The 26,645-nt window shown below is 38.4% G+C and overlaps 1 protein-coding gene across 7 annotated transcripts in view; it reads left to right on the top strand.

Annotated features, from left to right (window-relative positions):
- The window catches only part of SMARCA2 (SWI/SNF related, matrix associated, actin dependent regulator of chromatin, subfamily a, member 2), a 118,984-nt gene that overhangs the window by 4,769 nt on the left and 87,570 nt on the right, over positions 1-26,645 (top strand). For 4 of the 7 annotated variants that reach the window (XM_065047244.1, XM_065047239.1, XM_065047243.1 and 1 more), the window contains exons 2-4: positions 7,124-7,384; positions 14,122-14,245; positions 26,306-26,635. In XM_065047244.1, coding sequence (XP_064903316.1) covers positions 7,160-7,384; positions 14,122-14,245; positions 26,306-26,635 — 679 coding nt within the window. In that variant the 5' untranslated portion in view covers positions 7,124-7,159. Of the gene's footprint in view, positions 1-4,971; positions 5,076-7,123; positions 7,385-14,121; positions 14,246-26,305; positions 26,636-26,645 lie in introns of all 7 variants that reach the window. The other 3 variants (XM_065047241.1, XM_065047242.1, XM_065047245.1) reach the window with 2 other exon arrangements.

The raw sequence follows: 26,645 nt of genomic DNA, 5'->3' as shown, positions 1-26,645 counted from the left end.
GTAAAAAAATAAGTATCTTGTTACAGAAACAGTACCTTGTTTGTGACTTCACTGATACTTTACTATAACTAACTTGTGTTTAAAACAATCTTCTCCCTTCCTCCTTTTCTTCCCTGTTTAAGTAAATACAAAGCCTGTCAGTAATATGGCAAATTTGCAAATTCATTTCCTTCTACCTACCTCTCATTATGGTTTTTGTTTTTCAGAACCCAACGTGAAGATGGTGTTCAATAGCTGTGATTAATACATGTAGTAAAGGTCATGGCACAGAGTCTTAATCTATAACCAGTCAGTATTCTGTCATGAGTCAGTTTTCTGTGCCCAAAATGTATGGTGGAATCCACGTATGTAGCAAACATGGACTTCATCTTGGGCATTGTCTGCTATGACTGTGGCTATGGGGTTAAAAGGCTATTAAACTTCTGACTGCATCTGTCTGCCCTCCTCTTTTCCCGAAGTCCATGGTCTTCTGCAGCAAAACCATCAGAAAGGATCGTATATATGTGCTGTAGCCTCTTCATTGAAGAGTCTGGTGGAATAACTTAATCTAACTTATGGGAACTCTAACTTGCAATGATGCCTTTTGACTGTAATACATTCAGCCTCCAGCTGTTAGCCAGTCATTTATTGGTGCTGTTTGTAGTTTTTCATAAGAGGGTAGGCCATAAGTTAAAGTAGTTGAGAAGTCAGTTTATGAAAAAATGAAACAGCTGCACAGTAGGAATAAGAATTATTACAGAAATATTTGTAAGGGATTGAAGGTGGGGATTATTAGGACTAAAATCTTAAAGTAAACTGTCTCTGCATCTGAAAAGGAGCCTTATACTGCCTGACTCCACAATGAAGTTTCTGGTGTAAGCCCACCACCCATTCTCCTAACTCTTCTGGGGTGCATGCAAACGGTTTTTGGTAGACAGTGACTGATGCAGTGTCCAGAGGTTTTTGTCTGTGGCCTAAGAGTCTGGATAAGCAATTAAGGTACAGCATTTCTGATTCTGAGGTTTGTAGTTTAAAATGCAAATTCCCTTCCAGAAGGTTTTGAAGTTCCATACATGAGTATGTAAAGGCAGAATCTCTCAGCTGTTAATGTATTTGGCTTCTCTGTATGAACTGAATAATTCTTGTTTATGTTATGTGAAGATTTGACCCTTCTCCTTACTGCTTTTTTTAGTTGTTGTTGTTTCATGTAGACCTGTTTATTGACTGACTCATTGTTTGATGAAATGATGACAGTTAAATCCTGATACATGGTAATGCAGAGTGTCCTGTGGGGTTGTACAATATAAAACACTGATTTGCTTCCAAGTTTTTTAAGTTACTTGTTTTAATTATGATGAGCTGCTTTCATTATTAATCAGTTCTTAAACTTTGAACGGCTTCATTTGGTTATGGTTAGAAGATTAAGCAAATACTACAAATCACTGAGAATATAAATTCATGTTTTCTGTGGTTATGTAGTAAAAATAAATGCTTTAGCCCGTAGTTGCTCACAGTTTCACAGTATATCTTTTCGAAGTCACCTGTGAATTGTGACTTTGCTTGGAGTTGTGTGTGGAAAAGTAGACTGTAATTATTTTTCTATGAAGGCAGAGCTGCAGTCTGCTTTGCAGTGTGTATGTGGCTGTTGTATGGGTCCACATTTCCTTTTAATCAAATGTAAGTGGTTCAGTTTCCTTACTTTCCCCTACATATCCAAGGCAGCAGATTTGGACAAAACGCCCTGGCTGAAGTTCAATTTAGGTTGACTCGGTCGTGGAAAGGCAGAAGTTATGTTGAATGGTAAAGGGAAACAGCTAGAAGAATTATAAATGCTTACTGCTCCATCTCTTTTTAGACTGTGCCCTGTGTTAAAGCAGCCCGTAGTCTCTGGATCTTTTTGGGTGTTCTGCTGGTCTTGAATTCCAAAGTAATGTAGGTGATTTTGGTTTTGGACCCACTAATATTGCATACTTTCTTCACGCAAAGGAAATCCATGCCTTTGTTACCTTTGGGTCTGTAGTGGGTTTGTACTAAAATATGTGTAGTGTTCTTGAATGCTGTGGGTCCTGAAAAATTGAGCTGATGGAGACACTCTTGTACAATGAATGAGCTGCATCTACAAAATCTTACAGGTGCATATAAAGTGATAGTGCAGAAACATTTATGCGTAGGGAATGTTCCCTCAAATTCTTTGTATTGTAGATAATCACTGTCCTAAACCATTTGATCTAGAAGTAGTTGAGCAGGGATCCTAAGTCTCTCTCTTCAGCTTCAGCTCTTGGTTTTGTGGCTCTTCTTGTATCTGCATCTGGTTAAAGCTTTTTTTTTTTTTTTTTAATTTTTTTCTGTCTCAGGTCTGTATCCAGCAGAGGTGGAAAAATTCTCTGAGACCACAGCGAGGGCTGCGTGATTTACCACAACTAATTCAGTCCCCACTAGTTCTATTGGGGGCTGTTCTCAAAAGAGATTTGGTGATGTTGATGTAAATAAACCTAAGAAGTGATAAGGGATTACAGTCAAGAAGATATGTCTTATTTGAAGTCTATGAATAAAACTATTCTCATGAGGGTTTTGAGAAAATTTTAAGATTGGACACTTGAGAAACAATTAGTGTGTAATGCATTTGAGAGTCAGGGCCAGAAACCTTATCATCATGAGATAATTTTATTTTTAATTTTAATAAAGTCCTTATAATCTATTAGAAGCATTTACGTTTTTTTGTTTGTTTGTTTTTTATATATATATATTCCCTTCCTTCCCCTTCACTTTATAATTCTAACAGGCACCACTCATTAAAAAGCAGTCCGTACAAATGGGTCAACACTGACTGTCGCAGGGAGTTGGCTTCATTTTGCTTATTTCATTACAGGCGCCAGGTTTTACCCAAACTAATATTAGTGTTGTCTGGATGGAGCCTGGCCACTGTTGCACCTGTTGTATTTTTGTAGATTATTGCTTTGGCTTTAATGAGTCTTTTATAAGGGCCTAGAGGAATTACGTATCTAGCTCTTACTGACTTTTAATGAGAGCAGGGTGCTTAATTTATATGGGGGTTTTTTATACAATCTCAGTCATAGTAAATATAATCTAAGCTATTTTTGAAACATGTTAAATCATAAGATTTTTAGCTGTTCTATGAACTAATCCTTGGTTTAGAGGGCCATGTATAATCTCGTTTGTGGCAGTAGCTGGTTTTTTAGTTGTGTGGGCTACTATTGTCAGAGAAAATTGCTTTGTCTCTTCATGTTCATGGGTATCTTTGCATAGGATTTATTCCTCGCATTCAGCTAATGTTTTCCAATATTTTGTGTTCTCCTGATATAGTTCTTCGATATACAAAAATTTCTGAATACAAATCTAAGACAGTTCACAATTATGTATGGTTTGGTGAGTTTATCTGCTCTTAAAGATGTTGAAGGGACTTACTTGGTGTAAGGGTGTGCAACATCATCCTCTGGTAGAGGTTAGGCACTTGCTAGCCCATTATAAAGAATTTAAAATTTCCAGATATGTGTAGAGGATATGTTTGATGTATATGTAAATGGCAGTGTGACTAATGGAGCTGAGACTGGAGCCCGTTAGTTTTTGAGAACTGCAAGTTGAATTTGAAATAGAGGTGAATAGGGAGGGAAATTTTGATACCCATTTTAATGCATGGGTGTAGGTAGAAGTCTTTTGTGAAATAGGATATTTTGGGATACCACATACTGATAGTAGTTTTGTAATTGGTTGTGTTGCAGTTCTGTATAAATTTTTCTAGATAGTGTTGATGTTGGTGGTGATAGGTTCTGCTTTGTTAAATGGACTGAATCTGGCTTATAATGTGCAGAGACACACAGCTGTGATAGTGTCAGTCTTATATTCTGCAATATAGTGATTGACTTGTATAAAAACTGTTTGTTGTGTGGAAATGTCTGTTGTCCTTCATGCAGCTAAACTGTAGGCCTCTTACAGGAAGCCATGGCATGGTGTATGCAGTTGTGAACATTTGATACCTTGCTTCCTTTTCTGGTAATGTTGTGGGGTTTCAAGGGACTAATTAGTGAACATAGTGTTTTGCTTTGAACAGAGAAGCTTCATAGACATCTCCCTGTTTTATCTTGCAAGGAAATAGGATCCCAAGGTAGCTTATTTCAGGTGAGGATACTTTATTTTAAATGAGTTAAGCATTGTTCTAATCTGTTGCCTTGAATCAGAAGTGGGGGAATTCATAAGCAAAGGCTGTTAAGCTCGTTTTGATCCTGACAGAATGATTAGTTAATTGGGAGTAAATAAGTGAAAATGATATTGGTGTAGTAGTGTTTTATCTTTTGTGTGGGCTCTGATAAGAAAAGACTCTTGCGTATAAAAGGGGAAAGATGATCAGTTCTGTAAGCTTTGAATTCCCTGATTGCTAGCAGTAACCACCAATCCGCTGTCTTGCAGATGAGCCTCCTTTCTGCTTTATTGGAACCTTGGGAGGGTACTTTGTTCTTGAGTGTCTGTTTCTTAATTTGACTACAAGCCAGGGTGTTTGCAGTGTTACAGTATGGCTTTATATAAACAGTCTCTTAACACAGTTACACCACTTGCTCAATTTAGAAAGTAATTTCTGCTAGCTATGGATAGTGGTAAACCCGGATGTGGAAGGTGGAACAGCACTCTTCTGTGAAAAATTCTGTAAGGAAAGAGGCTAGGAGGTGGAGTTGTCCTAGGCCTTGTAATGTACTGTTACATTGTAATTACCTTGTGATGTACCAAATTAGAATGCTTTTCAATAAGACTAATTTTTCATCGTATTGGATTTGTTATTATGTGACAAGTAGTCATAGATGGGTAACCTCACTATAAAACTACACCCAAAGTAAATAAAGGGAACAGGCTAAGTCCATCTAACGGTTATATACTGCTAGAAGTGGTGATACTACTTGCTTCCTTTGTCTTTTCAAAAAGCCAGCTCAGTAACCTGAATACCTACATTGTTTGGTGTGTGGTGGGTTTTTTGTTTCACAGAATCACAGAATGGTTGGGGTTGGAAGGGACCTCTGGAGATCATCTAGTCCAGCCCACCTGCTAAAGCAGGTTCACCAGAGCAGATCACACAGGAATGTGTCCAGGTGGGTTTTGAATGTCTTCAGAGGAGACTCCACAACCTCTCTGGGCAGCTGTTTCAGTGCTCTGTCATCCTCAAAGTAAAGAACTTCCTGCTTATATTCAGATGGAACCTTCCATGCTTCAGCCTGTGCCCATTGCCCCTCCTCCTATCACTGGGCACCACTGAAAAGAGTCTGGTCCCGTCCTCTTGACATCCACTCTTGAGATATTTATAAACACTGGTAAGTTCCCCTCTCAGCCTTCTCTTCTCCAGGCTGAACAGAACCGGCTCTCTGTCTCTCCTCATAAGAAAACGCTCTAGGCCCCTAATAATCTTCATAGTCCACCGCTGGACTTCATCCAGTAGTTCCTTGTCCTTCTTAAACTGTAGAGCCCAGAACTGGATGCAGTACTCCAGATGTGGCCTCACCAGGGCAGAGTAGAGGGGAAGGACAACCTTCCTTGTCCTGCTGGTCACACTCTTCCTAATGCACCCCAGGATACCATTTGCTGTCTTGGCCACAAGGGCACATTGTTGACTCATGGCCAACCTGTTATTGACCAGAAATCCCAGGTCCTTCTCTGCTGTCCTGCTTTCCAACAGGTCCACACCTAACCTGTACTGGTGTCTGGGGTTGTTCCTCCCCAGGTGCAGGGCCCAACACTTGCCTTTGAATTTCATCAAGTTCTTCTCTGCCCGGTCCTCCAGCCTGTCCAGGTCTCGCTGAATGGTAGCACGACCTTCTGGTGTGTCAACCCTTCCTCTCAGCTTGGTATCACCAGCAAACCTACTGAGGGTGCACTCAGTCTCTTCATCCTGGTCATTGATGAGTAGTTTGAACAGGACTGGGCCCAGTACTGACCCCTGGGGGGCCACACTGACTACAGGCCTCCAACCAGACTCTGCATCCTTGATCACAGCCCTCTGAGCTCTGCCATCCTGCCAGTTTGCATTGTGTTTTGTTTTGTTTTGTTTTGTTTTTTTATATATAGGGTTACTTTTTTGCTGACTTGACTACTTGAATAATGTGACCACTATTTCAAACACTTGAAAATACTGCTGTTTGGAGTGGGGAATGCCAAGAAACATGGCAGATCTTGATGGCAGCAACTGACCATCAGTTTTGTAAAACTGTTGCAGCTACATCACTAGTGTTACAGTGACATTAGTAAACAAAAAGTTCCCAATGTTTGACATCAATAAAAGTTATCAGAGAGCTGGAGGAGAAGGATGAAGGTTCTCAGAAAATGGAAGAATGTTTCAAGCCTATAGCCTGCATCTGTTTTTTTCTGTTAAAAACACAGAAATAAAGGCATAGTAATAGTTGGTTTTCCAGCCTGTAAAAAGCCTGTCATTTGTTCTCAGATTGCTTACTGTTTTGTAAGCCACTTGAGCTGCACTTTCCTAGTTTGTGACATTGGCAGAACCCCTCAAGTGAATTATAACTCTTCAGTCCAAAGTAATTGTCTTTTCTTTTGCCCATTATGTTTGATATTGATAGAATTGCATACAGAGATAACCAGAGAGGTCCTACATTAATATCTAACTTTAAAAAAAAATGGGTCAGAAAATAGTCTTAACAATCCTTTTAATACTTGTTTTACTGCATTACCATGAATTTTATATGTACATATTTCAGTGCAGTCCCATCTGTTTAGGGAGAGATTTTTTGAACACACACATGTTGCAGTGGTGCCCAGCTATCTTCCCTGCCTTTAGTAGTCCTGTGCTTTACCTCATATGTTATATCTGATGACAGCAACTCAGTTGAACTACTGTTGTCTCTGATAGATGTTTCTCATAGCTTACCAGTTGCTTTGTTCTGTGGGTAACACATAAACATCCAGCAATTGACTGAACTATCAGGATACTTTTCCTTTTAGTGGGCTTGTAGAAGGATGGTCAAACTAATGTGCAACGTTAAGGATCATTTAGGCATTTTCTGCTGATGACAGCTTGCATGTGTATGTGCATGTGTGTGTGTAATGATTGCCCGTAGATTTCATTTTATTTTTTTAGTGCCCCTCATGTCATATAGAAATCCTGTTTTTGTTTTGTTTTTGTTACTAGAGCTATTCGGCTAATTGAAAAGGAGACAGAAAATAGATGTCCACGCCTACAGACCCTGGCGCCATGCCTCATCCTGGTCCTTCCCCTGGACCAGGACCTTCACCTGGACCAATCCTAGGACCTAGCCCAGGACCGGGGCCATCTCCTGGCTCAGTTCACAGCATGATGGGGCCAAGTCCTGGTCCGCCCAGTGTCCCGCATCCAATGCCAACAATGGGGCCTACTGATTATCCACAGGAAGGCATGCACCAAATGCATAAGGTAATAGTTTATTACAAGTGAACCTTTTTTTCTTAGTTGTCTCCACTGATTAAAAAAAGTTACTTACACTACACTTAGACCTGCGTAACCGCTATTTAACATTGTATATCACCAGCAAAACTGCAGCTACACTCCTGTTTCTGTCTTTATCAGTAAAGATGATGCATATACCAGATTGAACAGTTTTCTTGTTCTTGGTAGACTCCTTTGAGCTATACAGTTAGTAGTTTGCAAATCTCCATTTGTAAACTGAACTTTTCAGTAAGATAGACATTACTAGGGAAAAAATGAATTATAGCATTAAAACCTTATGGTAGTCAATTCTAACCACTTTTTTTTTTTTTTCCTTCTTCTCTGGACATATCTTGCATTTTTCTGGGGTGGTTTTTAGTTTTGCCTTTTAAAAATATTTTTGAAGGTCTTTTTCTTACGAATTTACTTACTCCTCTATGTTGATGAAAAACCTTCTGTCCAAGTTATTTTATAAATCTTACTAAGGAATTTGAAACTATGTAGTGTAGAATGTTAATAATTTGATAATTCATGATAATTTGGGATTATTAAATTAGGTTTGTTTCAATTTCACTGATGTTCTGCTCTCAGAAATATGTAGTAACATCTTAGAGAGCCAAGGTACTGAAAATGTTTTAGTAACTATCATTGGTTCCACTTGGAATTGTTAGATGAACATAGAAAAAAAGTTTTAAAGTAATATAAATGTATTTACTTTTCAACTTCTTCATGTTGCCATTTTCACATATGGATCAATTTCATTTGTTAGAAACAGCTAAAACAGTGTCCAGTCTGTAGCAACATGGCACTACTGTCTTTTGTGTGAAGAACTGTATTGTTAAAATGGCTAATAACACAAAGACAGATGAAAAGAAGGAGGCTATGATCCAGCTGCCAGTTTGTACTGAACTGTTATAATTTCTGAGAGGTCAGTACATTCAGTTCCTAGAAGTTGTGTTCGAATCTTGAAACGTGTAATTTAGCTATTAGCCAGATTACACATTTGCAATTGCCATTTCCTTGTTTGTGGGGTCACTTACAGCAAAAGCTTCCAGTACTTTGCTGAATGCCCCAAACTTCATAGACAGCTGAGGTTTTTACATCCTTAAGCTTCTTTGTTTCTTTCTAAGAGATTCTGTACCTGCAGAAGAGGTTGGCACCTCTTATGGTTATTATATATATGGTATATTTGTATATATAATAGATATATATCATACATATATATGGAATTTTCTGTTAGAATAGCTGAATGCTCCCTACATTGCGTTTTTAACTGTTACATCCCATTTTACCATGTGTGTTTCCCAGACTTTTAATGCTATGTTAGCATTAGAAACAGACCAACAACTGTCATCCCACAAAGTTCTCTCAGACACTTTAGAAGCATCTTGGAAGTTCTGTGAGCCAGAGTAGAAATTCTTCCATTGAGGCGGCATTGAAATATTTTAAGAAATGCACCATGAATGTGAAGAGTCTGGGTAGCTAATTGTAAGATGGCCAGTCAGTATAGCTATAGTAAAATTACTTTCCTTTTTTCTATACCTTGATTCTGATACTGGAATAAAGGCTGTAATTTCACAAGTCTTTATTTTAGTAGCAACAGCCTTGCTGTCCTGTAGTTTGCCACTTCACAAGCTCCAGCATGCCTTTGTGTGTGTGACTAAGCTAGAAAATGGGTCTATTGAACTGTTGCACGTGAAAAAAGAAAAATCTTTGTTAATTTTTCTGTGTAGATGAATTTCTTGGTCTGTTTTCCTCTGTAACCCCAGAAACAGCGTATTGTGACAGCTGAGGGAAGGGTCTGTTTAAGAAATGCTGTGAAAGGGTGCCTCTAGACTGTTTTGCAGATTTTACTTGAGTGTTGCTCCATCTAATTAAAAAAACTGGTCAGCCACCTGCAGTTTGACGAAGTACATGTTTTCTTCCTGCTTAATGTTATGTAAAGCAGCTTGACTTTCAAGTCATGACATAACATAATGCATGTTTTTTTCCTAATGAAATGCAGTAAAAGTGGGAGATTGCACAAAAAGCATCCCGTCTACACAATTGCTTGTGGGCTACACATCCCATGTATGCAAGAGGATGTGGTTCTTTTAAAATTCACAAACTAAGTAGTTAAACACCTTCTGTGTTAGATGTTTGACTAGCTTATGAAGAATAATATAATGCATAAAAGTAAAATCCAAAGTAGACAACAATAGAGAAAACACTGATACAAATTGATTAATAAATAATAATTCCTGAAGTATGTTTCCTTAAAAACAGTTAATATGAAAATTAAAGGCTGTATATTCACTTAGTAAACAGAAAACCCTTCCACAGGAAAAATTGCTATTGATTTACATAATGCAGTTTTGACAGAAACAATAAATTAGCTATCTTTCATGCTACTTTCTTAAGTAATATTTAGACTTTTGATCAGATTGCCAGGGAAGTACTTAATTCCACATCTTACTGAAATATATCTTGCATGAAAGACAGCTACATTTAAGTAGAAATACTTAGAAGTCTGTCCAGTTGGGGGACTGTTAAATGCACAAACTCAACAGCTTCAGAGAGCCTTATGGGGTGAAAGTACTTGGAAGGTGGAAGATAGTAAAGTAAAGCGTTGTTACATAGTTGCTTTAATCTTACAAAGGAGCTCCTTTGCAGGCAGAACATAGATGGTTAGATGGTTTCAGTCTTACTTCACGCAACTTTCTGTATGCTCTTGTGCACCAGCTGGGCCACATGACTTTAACTGCTTAACTCTTAGTTATGACAACAGTATAGCTGTTTAATTTGCATCATTCTCACTTGAGGGATGGGAAGAGTACTGCAAGTTCTTGGTTTGTGTTCTCTTCCATTTAATCATAACCTGTTGCATAATCACTTCTTTTGTGAATTTGTGTACTGTAAATGATTACTGGCAGTGGAAGAATTATGATGTTGTGGGCAATATTACCATTTTGGGTGAGTGAGAAAAAAGTAAGTGACAGGAAAGTCTTCCTACAAAAATGGTAATTTTTACTAAATATATTACTGTTGACTCAGATGTTCCCTTAAAACAGAAGGCAAATGGGTTCCTGTTTCCAGTATTGTTGTCTAACATATCTGTGCACATTAGACATTCTGAGGATCTTAAAATTCTGTTGAGGTCCTGGAAGTAATGCTTTTTTATTCCACAGGCATGTTGCCTGCAATATATTTGTTATATGTGTTTACATTCATGAAAAAAAGAAAAAAAGTATTGTTGCCAACTTTGAAAAATCAGCAGAGAACTCGTGTAAAATGGTGTTTCAGTGATTTCTATGGCATTAGCAGAATTGTTGGCCAAGTCCTTACTGCAAGGACAAACACAGTCAGTCTGGTTGTACCACCAGTGATGCATGCAGTTATGCTGTGCAGTTATGTGACAACACATTGCTGTTTGGTCTACATAATTTTTGTTAGTATAGAGGCTCCACAGTCTAGAAGAAATATGGTTTAATAATTCATCTTTGTTTGTTTCTTTGCTTGTTTTTAAGAAGGGTGAAGGAAACCAAAAAAACCCCAATAATCTGACAGTTTACCTGGAAATAAGTCAAACAATGCTGCCCGAGAGAAGAGACCTTAGTTACAAAATGCAGAGTAAAAGCAGTGTAGACAAAACCTTCCGTATGCATTAGGCATTGTGTCAAGTCTGTAAGTCTGCCAAGTCTGTAGGTGTGGGCTTGCATACAGCTGAAGCTCATCCCTCATGGTGTTTTCTGGAAGCACTATTTATGTATCTGGCCTGTCCTGTGCTTGTTCTTGTTTGTGGGAACCAATGAAAATACTAATGTGTACTCAAAGTTGCATGTGTCACAACTTGCTGTTTCCCTTCTGTAAGTACCTCAATGTGGTAGTAGTGCTCTATTGGTTGTATAGGTTACATTTCTCCTGATATTGTGGAAGATATCTTTAATAATTTATACAGGACTGAAGAACTTGCAGAAATTGTGTTGTGTGTGAAGTCCTTTCTATACCTTTTAACCTGTTACATAGGTTTACAGAAATCAGCTAACTCTGTAACTACATAGTGATTCAAAGAAGTTGTGAAAAATAACTATTTTTCAGTTCTTGTATTCCTCAGCTGAATTGTCTCCCCTGTTGTATAGAGTTTTCCTGTCATCAGTAGAGGTGCTTTTAGATATAAAATATTATTGGAAGTACAAGCCTCTTCGCATAAATTATCAGTACTGCGAGCATTAAAACTAATTTTGTCTTCAAAGAAGTTTGTCATCTTCATCTTGTGTAGCCTTGCTGGTAAAAAGATGGTCAGTCAGTTCTACCTTTCTTAATCTGTTCTAATGATTTTCACTTTCATTTTTTTTCACAGAAGCAAAAACCATTCTTTCTGTATTTAAGCTTCCTTCCATTAGACTGAAAGCATTTCACTTTGCTACAGGTGGTTGGTGTTTTAGTTTGTTGTTGTGGTGTGGTTTTTTTTTTCTTTTATTTTCTTTTTTTTTTTTTTTTTTTTTTTTTTTAAGTACTTACCTTACAAACCCCTGTTCTTTTGATAACTTTTTTCCATAGAAGCATTCCTATGATTGATGTTTTCTTGTATGGTCACATCTTTATCTTTCTGTTCGAGTTTGTTTTTTTGTTTTGTTTTGTTTGTTTGTTTTTAATTTACCTTTTAAAAAGCCACATAATTGTTCCTCTCTGCTCTTTGTTAATACCAGTTCTTTTCCCCACCTTTGGTACGCTGGTCCTTCTGATGCTCTGGGTGTACATGCTGTGTCCCATCTTAGTTCCATCAGAGCTGCCTGCATCCATGGCAGTTTCATGGTTGCCACCCGTAAGTGCAGTGTTGCCCATCCCTGCAGTCACACCACACATGTGTACCCATCCTCTGTTCTGGAAATAAGTTTCCTGCGCAATCTCCTCCTCCTCTTGGTGGTCCTAAAGATTTAGTCCTGAACACATACTGTGACAAAACAGGAATGGATCCAGCTTTACAGGTGTTTCAGTTCCTGTAGTATTAAGCTTCTGCAGGTGCAATGTGAACTGAGTATTCTCTTCCATGCTGGTTATCTTTGTAAGCAGAGGCAAAGGGAAGGAGAGGCATCTTCATGCCTCAGAAAAGGGCATTGGGATTTACTTGGTCAACGCAGTGGAACTATTTTTAACGTGTCAGTCATCTCTCTCTACATTTCTGCTCCATATCCCAAGTTCTTATAATCAAAAATAGCTTCTCAAGTAACAGGTATTTTTCTGATAGACGTTCTTTTCACAAAAGTTTTTATATGGCCATGACAACTAAAAGATTTGATGAAACATAAAAAATGTATTTTATTTCTCCTTTTCTCCTTTTAACCCATAGTTTCTGATAAGGTAAAATAATAGTGAAATCCTTCAGAAATACTGATAAATGCCTCCTCCCCCCCACCCTGTGTTTAAAGATACTTTGAATCAAATCCAATTATTGCAATGGAAAGTCGAAAATTTAAATGAAGGATTTACAGATTAAAATTTGGAATAATTTTTGCCTTTGTGGAAAGGATGACCTGTGTTTAGGTCTGCTTTAAATTGATTGATGTGTAACAAACATCTCAAAAAGAAGAAATGTGACAGTGTCTTTTTTTCTGTGAATTGATGCAGCTTCTTGCATGCTCTTTTTGTTAAGTGCCCATATTTTCCAATTGGATAAGTCTTCTTAACTTTCTTTTTAAAAAGAATTCTCAATAAATAGCTGTGTGTTTAGATAAAACAGACTGGAAGGTCTTTGTTTGCAGTAGGCTTTGCAAGAACATTTAGCATGCGTGCATGCAAGGGTTACAGAGAGGGGAAGAGCTGCATATTTCTGTGGAGAGAAGATGCCAGCCTGTTCCTTCCTAGTACAAAGCCTGCAGAGTTCCACGTTGGAAGTTCATGAGCATAATCCCTTCCCTATTTAGGGACCTGATGTAATTTTTGCTTTCAGGTAAAACTTCTTAGTTTTTCTTAAGACATCTTCATTCTGATGTTGCTTTTCCACTCTTTTCACATTCGGAGTGCTCAGTTTCTATTATGGAGCCTTTTCCAGTGCCCTGCATGCCTTCAGCTTGTTTTTCTGATCCTGAGCTGTCTTCTGTTGGTGATCTGAGGAAGGCACTTGGCCCTGTTTTGCATTTCAAGTACCATGGGAACTGTAGGTTTTGAGAAGTGAATGAGGTGACAGAAACTGTAGGGACCACAAGTATTTGAGTAGAACTGTTTTCCCTTCCTTGATTGCATATCCCTGTTTGTGCCTGCAAAGAAGAGGTTACCTCCTGCAATGTTGTCTTTGTTTTTGAAAAGAAACAGTGTTTGGGTCATTCCAGTAGAGCAGTGACTGAAAGGGCAAAGTTTGGGCTAAAAATAACTCCAGCAAAGCCACAGGCTGTACTTTCGTAAGTTGGTGTGTGTTACACTGCTTTGTAATATGAGGCCAATACGGCTTGTGTGTTTGTATTTGGACAGTTTGCCTCCCTGGCATTGCCAAACAGTTCATTAGGAGGGAAAAAAAAAAAAAAAAATAGTAAAAAGGAAACAGAGGGCACAAACAGTTTAATGGTGCTCTGTGCTTCCCCAAATGTCTGATTCCAGGGGCAAAGTTTCCTGTTGTATTTATTTTGAATGACTGCTAAGAGAAGTTTTTAGTCTTTATGTAGTTGTTTAGGTTTTGAGTTAAAGTCCTTTGGATTTTTATAGGGGACTTACATACTATGTCTATATAAATACTTATTTTGTTTTCACAGTCTATTGATGGCTTGCATGAAAAAGGAATGGTTGAAGATGTTCATTGTGGCTCCATGAAGAGTATGCGACCTCCTCACCCTGGAATGGGCCCACCTCAGAGTCCAATGGACCAGCATAGCCAAGGTTTATACATATTATGCATGCTGTATGATTTTGGGGCCACTTTTCTTCACAAAGAATCAGGAGTTCTGTGTAACAGATTTCCAGTTATTTCCTTTCAGCTTTTTTTGGAAAGGCTGAACTGATATCACACAGCAAGGTGAATAACTGAATCTTCTTTCTTGCTGGAGTGTCCATCAGTCATGTATTGGAAAAAAGCTAAGCTTCAAGTCTGTGGCTGGGGCAAGTAATTGAACTAAGTCTATTACAGATTTCAGTTCACATATCTGAAAAAAGCCCACCTATTGCTTTCCTATCGTATGTGGCTATTGTAAATGTAAATGGATTTGAAAATTATTTATTTTAATCCTGTGTTGAAGGAATGATAAGAGGGAAGAGCTCAAACATACCTCGAGAAACCCTCTTTAATATCAGTAATGTTTGGTCAAGGGCTGATCAAAGTTCTTTCCAAATTTTTATTTTATGCCAGAAAATGGTAACTTTTTGCCACATTGCTATATGCCTTCTTTGTGTCCTTCAGTCTGCAACATAAAAGGACATGTATTCTGTAAGCAGCTCAGTACATTGAAGATTTAACTGGTGACATCTGCTAGTATTAATTAGTTCAGCAGATAAGGCTTTGTATATTGCATAATTAATTACATTACAGCAAAACTTGAAGAATCCCAACTTCAGAACTAGAGTCCTGATTTGACACACTGTGTACAAATCTATCAAGAGATGTTCCCTGTTTGATGGATTTACATGTTTATTACATAGGATAAGAGAAATACTGGAAGGAGAAAACAGGTACAGATCAGCAAAATGATTCAGCCTGAACTGCTTTGTGACTTTTCAATGGGCTGTGGCTGAAACCCTAGTCTGTGATTTGCCAGCTGAATCCCTGTCTGGTACCTTGAACATTATAAAATACTGTTTTTTCCATTACATCTTTCAGTATCAGTCAGGTAAAATAGAATTGACTCTGCAGGGACAAATTCTCCATCCATTAAAACTTTTCCACTGATTTCGTTAAGTTGGAAGCGTGATCATCCAAGAGCAAGGTTTTGCTTTTTTATTCAGAGACACTCTTTCACCTGTAATGAACTTGTTCCTCAAAATGAACAGAGTGTTTAGTCTGAAGATGAAGATGGGTCCAGTTCAAACTTTGTGCTCAAAATACAAGACTGTAAGTTGCAAATACTTCAAATGCAAGTAGCACTGCGTCATTTTCTTCTTTCCTGTGCTGGCCAAGATCAGACTTCAAAGTTGTGTTGCTCTGCAAAAACGGGATTGTATTAATAGCATCTGTGGCAGGCTAAAGGCTACAGATCCCTGCTTTCTTTTTTGGTGTATGTCAGCAGCTGTTGCAAGGTAAACAGAGTTCTAATGTAAGCAAGCTTTTTAAAGAAATTATTAAAGCCCCTCCAATATGTTCTAATATTTTAAATACTTGACATTATCGAGGAGCGTTTTAGTTTTGTTTGCCTCTGTCCACTGTTTTCCTTCTTACCCAATTACCTTTTCACAAAAAATGGTCATGACACTTGATGCTATTCTGATACGTGATGGGAAAAGTCCCATGTGCTAATCTTATACTTGCTCCCCATTAGAGTACATATTCAAGATGGAAAACCATGTTTCTTAATAGCCTTTCAACCCATTGGATACTGTCAGTCTAATTTACCCTGGGATTAGAGTCCTATAGAACAATTGTGCTTCTACAGGTTTTGTGGAAATAGTCAATGTCATAAAAGAATGAGCTTATCCATGCCTATGCTCGTGGGCAGAGAACAGTATCAGCTCTCTGAGAATCCATGGAAAGATGCATGGTAAATCTTCTAATCTTGACAAAAATCTTCAGTTGTGTTTGGTACATTGTTAGAAACCAACACTTATAGTAAGTTTCACATCCTTGTAGACTCTTGCATGTCTGATGGCTGAGCAGTTGCGTACAATTTTTAACAATATGCATGTCAAACAGAAACTGCATCTTAGTAGTTCTAGATCTGTTATTTTCATGGGTTATTGTTTGTAGGCCTCAATTTGACGTAAAATATGCATGATATATATGTAGATAATAGATATTTATGTTGCTGTTTTCAGACTTGTGGTGGAAAGTAGCTCGAGAAATTCAAAACCTCAGAAAATGGATGAACCTAAATTTCTGCTGTACACTTAAACATAAGCAGAATGCCCCTCTATCAGTTAAATGTAATTTAGTCTACCACTGGTTCTGTCTTTTAATTCCATATTACCTTGTATGTAATTCAGGCCATTTAGAATAGTTTTATGGAATAATCATAGAATCATTGTATCGTTTGGGTTGGAAGGGGCCTTTAAAGGTCATCTAGTCCAACTCCCCTAGGTCACGTTGCTCAGAGCCCCATCCAGCCTGGTCTTGAATGTCTCCAGGGATAGGGCACCTACCACCTCTCTGGGCAACCTGGACCAGTGTTCTACCACCCTGATTGTAAAAAATTTCTTCTTTATATCTAGCCTGAATCTGCTATCTTTTAGTTTAAAACCATTACCCCTTGTCCTATCGCAACAGCGTCTATTAACATGTCTGTCCACGTCTTTCTTATAAGCCCACTGTAAGTACCAAAAGGCCACAATAAAGTAGCTGGAGCTTTCTTCAGACTCAATGACACCAACTCTCTCAGCTTTTCTTCACAGGAGAGGTGTTCCAGCCCTCTGGTCATTTTTGTGGCCTCCCCTGAACCCTGTCCAATAGGTCCATATCCTTCTTATGTTGGGGTCCCCAGGGCTGAATGCAGTACTCCAGGTGAGGTCTCATGAGAATGGAGTAGAGGAGCAGAGTCACCTCCCTTGATCTGCTGACCATGCTGCTTTTGATGCAGCCCAGGATATGGTTTGATGCCCGCTCATATCCAATCTTTCATCCACCAGTACCCACAAGTCTTTCTCGCTTCATCCCCGCAGCCTGTATTGATAGCGGGGCTTGCTCTTACCCTGTGCAGGACTTTGCACTTGGACTTGTTGAACCTTACGAAGTTTGCAGGGGCCCACTTCTTGTCCTTGTCCAGGTCTCTCTGAATGGCATGAAGTCTGCCTTGTCAAACAAATTCCCCTTTTTTTTTGTGGAGGTCATAAGCTGAATTGGTTTATCCAAGTGTAGACAGGTGTGGTATAGTAGTTAGTGTTTGTACAGTTGTCAGGAAGATGCATCCTGGCTCATGGATGAGGTTTCTCTATACATCACTAAAGCCAATAGTTGTAATAGTAGACAGAACTTTGTCTGCCTGGTAGTTATAAAGGTTCTTGGCTTGTTACTGTATGACATTTTGATTTAGGAAAAAGATAGCACTAAGTAACATCAATATAACTGATGTTAAATATATTAAACTAGTTAAATGACAGATTATAAAATTAACTGTGAATAGAAGATGATCATGCCATTGTGCCTTTTTCTAGTTAGTCTTACAGGGCTCTGTTTTGGTTCATTACTGTTCAATGTATTTTTCAGTGATCTGGAAAAAAGCGTAAAATTAGCACTGGTAGAATTTGGAGACAGCACAGAGTTTTATCAGTAAATAACAAATGAATTGGTTACAAAGGCTGATCAGGATGTTCAGTAGAATGCACTTATTTCTCTAGCATGGGTTTTAGAACAGCCAACAGAATGAGATGTCAAGGAGCAAAACAGTTTGTTATGTAGGTGTTATGAGACTGCAGCATGCAAAACAGAAAAGCTGAAAAGAGTTTTGGTTATTCTGGCAGACATGAATGTGAATTGCCATGTACAGTGTTTGCAGCCATGAGGTGGAATGTACCACCTGGATACAGAAGCAGAGATATAATAACTGTGGAGTTGTATCACCTTTTCTAATTAATTAGCTGAAGGCTGTTTTGTAGTATTGTATTTCATTCTAGTATCTACAGTTCAGAAAGATGTTGAGAAATTTTTAAGGTAGCATTAAATGTTTGAAACATCTTTTGTATGAGGAGAGGCTGAGGGAGCTGAAACAGCGTAGCCTGTGAAAGAACAAGGCTCGGCAATATCTGTTGGGACAGAGTGACCAAGAGGGAGCCAGACTCTTTACAGTGGTTATCGGTAGGGGAGACAATTGACACACAGTGAAACACAGGAAATTCCATCGGAACATAAGAAAACATGGTTTTACTGTAAATGTGACTGAACAGTACAGTGGGTTGCCCAGAGAGGTTTTCTAGTTGCCATCCATGGAGTCAGTCAATACCCAAGTGGACATGTTGCTGCGCAGCCTGACATAGCCCGACCCTGTTTGGGCAGGGGTTCAGGCTGGGTGATTTGAGAAGTCCCTTCAAAACTTAATGATAATGTGATCTGTGAAATTGTGCCTTATTTAGAAGACAAATAAAGAGACAAGGGATGATTTGGAACTTGGAAGACTTTTTTTTTTTCCCTTCCCCCCTGGAGGATATTAAACTCCATTTTTTTACTCCATCTGAGACAAAATATAATGTGATCAGTCTACACATTCCCGGGTGGTAGGAAGGCTTGTAATAGATGTATCCTTTATCTTAAAAAAAAAAATCGGTACAAAAACTTGGTAGAAATTTAAACTAGGTGAATTCAGACTGTACTAAAAATTAACCTTTGGGACAAGGATTACCCAGGTATTTGTGGTAGGTTTTGGTCACACTAAATTTAAGTCAACACTAGATGTCTTTTTGATTGGTTTCATAGACCAAAGGGAGGAGATCATTTAGAGGCTGAGAGTCTTTGGTCTGTTTTATACAAGTTAGGTTGGCTGTTGTAGCTGTAATGCTTCCTTATTGCCAGGAATATGTGAACCTGTAAACAAGTTCCAAGTTTCTGAGAAGAACTGGTAAGTTGGAGGGCAAAACAGTGTTTTTAATTCTTTGGGAATGAGAAGATGGATAGTCTTCATAAAATAATGCTGAGTGCAACAGTTGTGATAAATATATAGGCAGTACCCTTCTATCTGCAGTTTATGGTTGGAACTGATCGCAAAATGACATTTCATTTAAATGTTAAATATATCAGTCTTTTTAGTATTTTTTTTTTTTAAAGAAGGTCTTGCAAAAGAGTGTCTCTAAGTACAAAATCAGGAATTTTTATAAAATATGTGCTTACAAATGTGATAAGTTAGAAATGAGTTGGCCAACTGCACATGCAGTTGTAGATACAATTTATGTACATGAAACATGCAGTTATGAATGAACAATCTTGGAGTAAAGACCACTGAACTTACTAAGAGCAAGCTGATACAGAATTTTGGAAGTAATGATTCTTACAGTCTGTTTTAAGAAATAATTAACTGACCCTTTTTAAGATGAGATGACTGACTTTGAGCAAATCAGAAACATTTCTAAGCTAAATCTGCAAGAACTCTGTCATTTTGCTCATAAATTCCTATTCTGGCACGTTACTGTTCTAAGAATTTTGAATTCTTTTGATTAACAATAATTACTTAAAGAGAGTATAAAACTTTATTATTTACATTCTGGATTTATTTTTCTTGATGCTCAGTGTGTTGCTAGTCATGCATAGATAATCTATTACTAGCTCAGACATTGTCACATTTTTATTGCTGTTATACTGCAGTAGGATGGTTTTCAGAAGTCCGACATCAATTTATGGGGAAAAATATTCTGATTTGGTATCTTTTTCCTCAGCAGTTACTCCTTTCCACTCTTGCTGCCAAATTAGAGAAAGGGTAACATTCCTGACTATTTCTGGTGACCAATTTTGTTTCCTTGAACTTACGCACAATTATGTCCCTGTTTAGTCTTAATATCTTTTAGTGCTAATAGGTTAAAAGAAAGGAGAATCCATTGCTCCAGCTTCATATTTAGCTGTTTAAGTAGTGATCTTACTACACTTAACTGAATTTGGATTGCATTAGAAACTGCCTTCAGCCTTTGTGAATGTTGTCCCAATCTACCAGAAGGGCAACAGGGATCATCCCAGCAGCTACAGGCCTGTAAGTCTCACTTCTGTGCCTGGCAAAATTATGGAAGATTATTCTGGGAGTTATTGAAAAACACCTGAAAGACACTGCAGAGATTGATCCCAGCCAGCATGGGTTCATGAAGGGAAGGTCCTGCTTAACCAGCTTACTTTATTTCTGCAACAAGGTTACCCACCTAATTGACCAAGGGAAGCCTGGCAATGTGATCCTTCTGGATTTCAGTAAAGCATTTGATACTGTCTCTCACAGTATCCCCTTGGACAATGTGTCCGTCACACAGCTGGATAAACACACAGTGCAGTGGGTGAGCAATCAGCTGACAGGCTGGGCTCAAAGGGTTCTGGTAAACTGGGTTATGTCGGGCTGGCCACCAGTCACTATTGGGTTTCCACAGGATCCATCTTAGGGCCAGCGCTCTTCAATGTCTTTATAAATTACTTGGACACAGGACTTGTAAGTTCACTGATGATACAAAACAGGGAAGAGCTGTTGACACTCTCAAGGGCAGAGAGGCCCTGCAGAGGGATCTGAACAAATTGGAGAACCAGGCAGTCACCAGCCGCATGAAGTTCAACAATGTCAAGTGCCAGATTTTGCCCCTGGCAAATGGCAACCCTGGCTGTACATACAGACTGGGGACAAGATGCTGGGCAGCAGCTCTGTGGAGAGGGATCTGGGGTTCTGGTTGATGGCAAATTGAACATGAGTCACATGCAGCCGAGAGGGCCACCGTGTCCTGGGTGCATCCAGCACAGCATTGCCAGCCGGGCAGGGAGGTGATTGTCCCGCTCTGCTCTGCACTGGTGCGGCCTCACCTGGAGCACTGTGTGCTGGTCTGGGCAACACAGGGTAAAAAAGATATAAAGCTACTGGAGAGGGTCCAGAAGAGGCTACAAAGTTGGTGAAGGGTTTGGAGGGGAAGCTGTATGAGGAGCAGCTGAAGTCACTTGGTTTGTTCAGCCTGGAGGAGACTGAGGGGAGACCTCATGGTGGCTACAGTTTCCTCACAAGGGGAGGAGGAGGCCCTGAGCTCTTCTTTCTGGGACCAGTGACAGGACCCAAGGGAATGGTAGGATGATGTGCCAGTGTGCATTCAGGTTGAACATTAGGAAAAGGTTCTTCCCCCAGAGGGTGCTGGAGCACTGGAACAGGCTCCCCAGGGAGGGGTCACAGCCCCAAGCCTGACAGTGTTCAAGAAGAAACTTGACAACATCCTCAGACACATGGTGTGAATTTAGGGGTTGCAAATGCAGGGACAGGAGTTGGACTCAATCTCTGTGGGTCCCTTCCAACTCAGGACATTTTATAACACTATAATTCTATGAGTGAACTGTGCTGAAAAACTCAGTATTGATATTAGAATTATGAAATCTACTGTAAATTGCTAAACAGTGTTATCCAGAATACATAAAATATGTCTAGATTTCAGTTTGTAAGAGGAATGGGGAGGCATTGCAAAGACAAACCAAATATCTGTATAAAATAAAATATTTTTTGTTAGAAAGAATTCATAAAACAATATAAATTCACTGAAACAAACCATATGTGTGTTTTTCTGGAATTTTGAACAAATTAAATGCAGTTGCTGTGCTACAGCAGTGAATCAGACCAGTATGAACAGTTCTTTGTCTTTTCTTGCTACTTGTGAGTGGAAACGGAAGTGCTGCAGGAGTTGAAAGTTTTGGGACTTTATCTGTTATATGTTTGATTATCATGCAGTGTTTGTTGAACTTCTTATGAAGGTACTCCAATTAAATATAACTTAGAGAATTCATGAGATTACTGCTACTTAACAAACAATGTTGTCTCTACTGTTCCTAAGTTAGCTGTACTTCCTTTTTATTATTTTTTTTTTAATTTTTTTAGCCTTTTAAAGATGAGAAAATATCTGTCATGTTATCTGTCTACCTGCCAGCATAAGGACTCTCGACAGTTTATTTCTAAGTCCTAATTTTAAATGGCTTGCACACACATGACCTCTTTTCTTTTTTTGAGAGAGAGTTTCACAAGAGCTGGTGTTAACCATGTCCATACTACCAACAGGGAAATGTTGTGTTTGGCTTATTTTAAGAAATTTTGTAGCTTTGGTCCAGCATGAACATATTTTTCCATTGTATTCCAAGATGTTATGCTTTCCTATTGTTTATCATGGGCATGTACTTGATTTCATTATTTTTTTTAAACTAACTTTAATTGATGGTTGAAGTAATAGTTAACATAAATGAGTTACATAACTGAATTTCATCAATCCAGTCTATTTCTTCCTAATCAAAAAATTCTCTTACAGTCACATTTTGAGTAAAAGTATACCCTTCCTGTCAGTTTGAGTAGAAAGATTTGACATTTCTCATCCTCAGCCACTCTCATCATTTAAGTCGCCTTAACTTTCAGTGAGAGTCAGGAGCTCTGTTGAATATTTGAGTGTTTGGACTGGTAAAACCTTCACTCTTTCTATCTAATATTTGTTACCATGATTTAAAATTCATGTGTGTTTTCCTCTGTTTAGTTATAGTGTTAGAAGTGTGGAAAAAACCTTGCTTAGTTTTTAACTCTTTAGTTCTTAGCTATAAACAGATGAGGAAAATGTTCTTTGTTTCTGTTAACTAAAGTGGAATTAAAAGCAATTAGAGCAGAAACTTTTTATACGGTCTGTCCTCCAAAAATATTTGTGCTCGGTAAAGTGTTAGAACTAGGATTTCTTCAAGTGTCAATACTGTAAAGAATACGTATTGTTTGACATGTTGTGCTATATTTCTCTCAAACAAGCTGATACCAAAGTGGGATGAAAAGATTGTTGCTAATTATGCATACAGTTAAGAAAGCAGTGGTTTTTAACAGCTGAAAATTTGAGAAAGACTTTTGGCATAGCCTCTTTGAGAACCCACTGGAGGATTACGGTGAAGACAGACCCAGGCTCTCCTCAGAGGTGCATAGCAAAAGCACAAAAAGTAATGGTCATGATTTACACATATGAAATTCTGATAGGGCTTAAGGGAAAGAAAATTCACTGTGAGAGTAATAAACTATCACCGTAATTGGAGATTTTCAGAACTTACCCAGATAAGACCTGGAGAAACCTCATGGAACTTTGAAATTACCACAGCTTTAAATGATGGGTTGGGATGTTTGGCCTCCCTTTCCTGGTGTCAGATGCCTGCTACTCTGTGTATTTTTAAGAACTAAAGGTTGTCTGTTCCCCTTCACAAGGACACAGAACTCTTCTGTTGCAAGTGTTCTGCGACCTTATCACTTAGTGCTTTGGCCGCCTTCCATTCTGAAAGTTAAATTAAACAGAGTAGTTTGTGCAGAACATAAACCAAAGTTTTCTGTGGAAAATGTAGAGGAAAGGGTACTTAACAGTTCAGCAAGTAACAATCAATGAGCTAGGCATATAAAAATGTGTTGAATACTTATTGTGGAAATCTGTGCGTGCTGCGGTGAAGTGTATTTGAAGTGCTTCATAGCAGATGAAAGCATGTTTGCAAAGTTCAAAAAGGTGTCTGTCTTGGCCTGTGTATTAAACATTCCTAAGGACTGTGTCTTTAATTTTTTTTTCCTTTTACGACACAGGCTGGTTAAACTCAATCTTTGTGACTCTTCATGTGTCCTCATTCTGAGCCCATGTGTGCATGCTCACCTTTATTAGAGTATGGGTAATAAGATAGGAAAAAAGCACTTGGTATAGAGACTTTATCAGGACAGGCTTGTGACTGCGTGCATTGTCACACTGCTAAATCTTCTGAAAGTTTTTGAACTTGAAAATTTCCATATAGTATCACAACGTTCAGGTTCTGTAAATGCCACATTTTAGAGCCTTTAAAATAAGTTTGGAAGGCTTTTGTTCTTTCCTGAGATATTTTATTGGAATTTTGTTGTCATTCTTACTCTCCTCAAGCCTGGATTCCTGTTGTCAAGAATCCTAGTGCATAGGACAGTGAGGAAGAAAGTCTAAGTAATATATATCTAGAAAGCTCAAAAAATGCCTGCTTATAAAACCTCATTTCTACAAAACATAGTCATGGACTTGCAACTGGAACTGTCAGGAATGAACACAAGTGCCTAGGTTCTTACACCACGGTTTTAGACTTTCATAGTCCAGATGGATTTCAAGATCCTGGGTTTGAAATCTGTCATTAATTAAGGAATATGTAACTTAGACAATATGACTTAATGGGGAGAAAGAAACCTTTCTTCGAAAGACACTTTTGAAAACAGTGTAAGTTGGAGTAGGTGCTATTGAAGGTAAATTCTTAGATTTGGAAGTGTAATAGTAATCATTACAATGTAATCATTGCATTTTATGGTATAAAACAATAATGCAGTTCTGTATTTTGGTTTTCATTGTGGTTTAGTTGTTGTCCTTTTAAAGGACTGTGCTCAGTATGAGGGATTTGTAGCTTCCTCTCTTGAAAAAAAGAAAGAAGCGAAAGTAAGTTAGTGGAAGGAGATGAATAAGTCAATTGAACTTTATGGTTATTTATCATAGCTTTTGTCACCACCAATGAATTTATAAACATTTTTATATTGACTTAGTCAATAACGTCAGTAATTTTAACTTTTTAAGGTCTCCTTCTCCCTTTTTCTCGAACTCCCAACATCATGTCCTTGTTTTTTCTCTTGAACTGCTTAACTTTTCTTATTGTCAGTGCAGTCGTCTTCCTTTCCTATCATCTCTTTTAGTCACAAGATTGAACTCAGTCTGTTTCTGTCTTGTCTCCTCTGGTATTTTCACATTACAAAGCCATTTTTTCCCTACTGTAATTCTACCTAATTTTCCCTTTTTATGAGAGCTGATATCCTCTCTTCTTTGTCCTGTATCTCAGTCATTTACAACCTTTAATTTATTGTGGAATATTTTCATCCCCAGATCTCAGCACTGATGAACTTTCAATTCTTTAGCACTCTGATTTATCCACTTGTGTAAGTTCTAGTGATTACAGCTGATGTCGTCTCACATTGAGACTACTTTGAGATTGTGCTTATGTTTCCCTTACTGAAAGGCCAGTAAGAACACTAAACAAAGGGCAAAATTACTTGATCTGGACTATATATAGATGAAATTGAGGAAGTTTCACTTGAATGTGTCAGGAAGAGTGGAGGAAGAGTAGATTTGGAGTCACAGAACCACGAACTGTAGCAGGAACTTTGGAGTTCAGTGATCTATGGCTTGTTGGTGTGGTTTTGGTGGTTTTGGTTTGGTTTGGTTTATTTTCAAGCTTTCTTTAGGCTTTTCAAATTGATAAGAACATTATTTGTGCTCCACAATACCAGACTGAAGTGGGTAAATATAGTTACATCTTTTTCACTCTTGATGGACATCTTTAAAATCTAGCTGTCTGTTGTGCATTACTTGAAGGATTGCTCTTTGTATTTTTTTCTCTGACATGCTACGTATTTTTGGAAATATCACCAAAAATCTGTGCCATCTCTTTACATGACTGCATTGTGAAGCTCAAGGAAATATGTATTAAGTATCATTAAAATTAAACTTAAAACCACTGCATTAGCAAGTCCGGTAATAAGATAAGAGCATGGTTCACTTCACAACTTTGGAGAATAACAGAGTCTTTAGCAGCTTCTTCAGAATGTGATTTTTGTGCTTGCAGTTGATGTTGCAAGTTCTTGAGCACCCAGATGGTAAAAGGCATTGAATATTCTTTGTCTGGCTCAAACCTTCAATTTGTATAAATGGAAGAGCGGTTGTATAGAAATTCTATACTATCTGTTTCTATTTCTGTATGTTGGTGAGATTTGGAAAAGAGGGCCTGTGTCAATGAATGGATATTCCTTGATGTATATGCATCAAAATAGACTATAAATATTAAGATGTAAAATAGGCAGACTTCACTGCATGTGTTACACAACGAAATATTTGTCCAACATTCCAGTGAAACAATACCACATCCTGATGCTTCTGTATCATATTTCATATTTTAGTTTGTCTTAGTCAAAAGAATAGCTCACGAGTCTATCTTGATGTCCCAGGGAACATCAGGTTGCATTTTTGTATGTGCAGAAAATACTATGGCTATCTTGACTCGAGGGAGATGTTTTTATATTCTATGTACTGTTAAAGGAATTTGACAGAATTTAGATTTGACTAACCAGAGAGGTAAATTTGTGATCCTCTTACCTGTTCTAGGTTATATGTCTCCACACCCATCTCCACTAGGAGCACCAGAGCATGTGTCCAGTCCGATGTCTGGAGGAGGTCCAACTCCACCGCAGATGACACCAAGCCAGCCAGGGCCTGTTATACCAGGAGACCCACAAGTTATGAATCAGCCTAACAGAGGTCCTTCCCCTTTCAGCCCCGTGCAGCTGCAACAGCTGCGAGCTCAGATTCTCGCATACAAAATGTTAGCTAGAGGTCAGCCTTTACCAGAAAACCTCCAGCTTGCTGTTCAGGGCAAGAGGACCCTGCCTGGCATTCAACAGCAGCAGCCTCCCAGTGCCTTCAACAGACAATCTGGTAAGTGAAT

Source organism: Columba livia, chromosome Z, assembly GCF_036013475.1.
Source record: "Columba livia isolate bColLiv1 breed racing homer chromosome Z, bColLiv1.pat.W.v2, whole genome shotgun sequence".
Classification (NCBI taxonomy): domain Eukaryota; kingdom Metazoa; phylum Chordata; class Aves; order Columbiformes; family Columbidae; genus Columba; species Columba livia.
Note: the sequence above shows the minus strand (reverse complement) of the source record. Positions and strands in the feature narration are given on the sequence as shown.